Raw genomic sequence first — 1,355 nt, 5'->3', positions numbered from 1 at the left:
CACTTGCCTGTTTGATTCAGGATGCAAAATTAATTATATGGGATGAAGTATTTATGGCGAAAAAGAGAACGATCGAACTGCTTGATTTACTTTTAAAGGACTTAATGGATTCAACGATACTATTCGGCGGAAAAGTTGTAGTTTTTGGAGGTGACTTCAAGCAGACATTGCCAGTATTTCGGAACGGAAAAAATAAAGATTTTATTAACGAAAGTTTACTATATTCTCATATTTTGGAAGAACTTGAAAGGCTGCGATTATTCGAAAATATGAGAGCGAAATATGATCCTTCATTTTGTAATTATTTGTTGCGAATAGGAAATGGAGAAGAAAAAGTAAACTCAACAAACAAGATTGAAATTCCAACTTCTTTGATCATTCCTTATACAACCGAAAAGGAATCTTTGGATAAAATTATTCGCGATAACTTATCCAGACGTGCATACAATTTTTTCCTCCTCATCCTGTACAAGTTCCCCTGTTATCTTAACAACTAAGAATGATTTCGTCGATGATATCAATGACATGCTTGTTGCTCGCTTCCCAGAAGAATCAAAAACTTTTATTGGTATTGATGAAACTATTGAACCTCATGATCAATCACAATTTGAGGATATGTACAGTTTAAATCCACCTGGTCTGCCTCCTTACAAATTGACATTGAAACAAAACTGCCCAATTATATTATTACGAAATTTAAATTTGTGTGATGGTTTATGTAATGGAACACGTTTGACTTGCTGTGATTTTAAATCGCATGTCATTAGCGCCAATATTTCAGTTGGTCACTTTAAGAATACACGTGTGTTTGTCCCTAGAATACCATTATTATCATCCGAAGATGAAAAAATGCCTATTCCATTTAAAAGGACACAATTTCCTGTAAGACTGTGCTTTGCAATGACTATAAATAAAGCGCAAGGTCAGACATTAGATTTTGTTGGAGTTTATTGGCGAGAACCTGTGTTTTCGCACGGTCAACTTTATGTGGCTTTGTCCAGAGCAAAGAGTTCGAACTGTGTTAAAGTGCTAATTCGACCCACTATACCAGGTAGCGAGGACGATCACTACACGGATAACATTGTTTACAAAGAAATCATCGAAAAAGCTACTTTATGAGGATATTGCGACAAGAACAGATAGTATCCTAACAAAAAAAAAAATGAAACAACTCATGAAGGATACTGATGATGTGCAATCCGGTGGGTAGCAATCAGCTTGTATTCGCTCAAGCGATGAAACGATAGCTGATGCTCTTTTCGCACATGACTGCTCCAACAAAGATGAATCAATAAGAGGCTGTGGCATTGGCTAAGATGGTCGTGGAGAGGCATTTTTGCATGAAAATTTAGTAC

At 36.0% G+C, this 1,355-nt stretch overlaps 1 protein-coding gene across 1 annotated transcript; it reads left to right on the top strand.

Annotated features, from left to right (window-relative positions):
* The first annotated feature begins 525 nt into the window (after window positions 1-525).
* On the top strand, window positions 526-1,119 carry LOC109240747 (ATP-dependent DNA helicase PIF1-like). The gene has a single exon (XM_019407421.1). The coding sequence runs from the start codon at window positions 526-528 to the stop codon at window positions 1,117-1,119; it is 594 nt and encodes a 197-aa protein (XP_019262966.1).
* Window positions 1,120-1,355: the final 236 nt, after the last annotated feature.

This window comes from Nicotiana attenuata, unplaced genomic scaffold (assembly GCF_001879085.1).
Source record: "Nicotiana attenuata strain UT unplaced genomic scaffold, NIATTr2, whole genome shotgun sequence".
Classification (NCBI taxonomy): domain Eukaryota; kingdom Viridiplantae; phylum Streptophyta; class Magnoliopsida; order Solanales; family Solanaceae; genus Nicotiana; species Nicotiana attenuata.
Note: the sequence above shows the minus strand (reverse complement) of the source record. Positions and strands in the feature narration are given on the sequence as shown.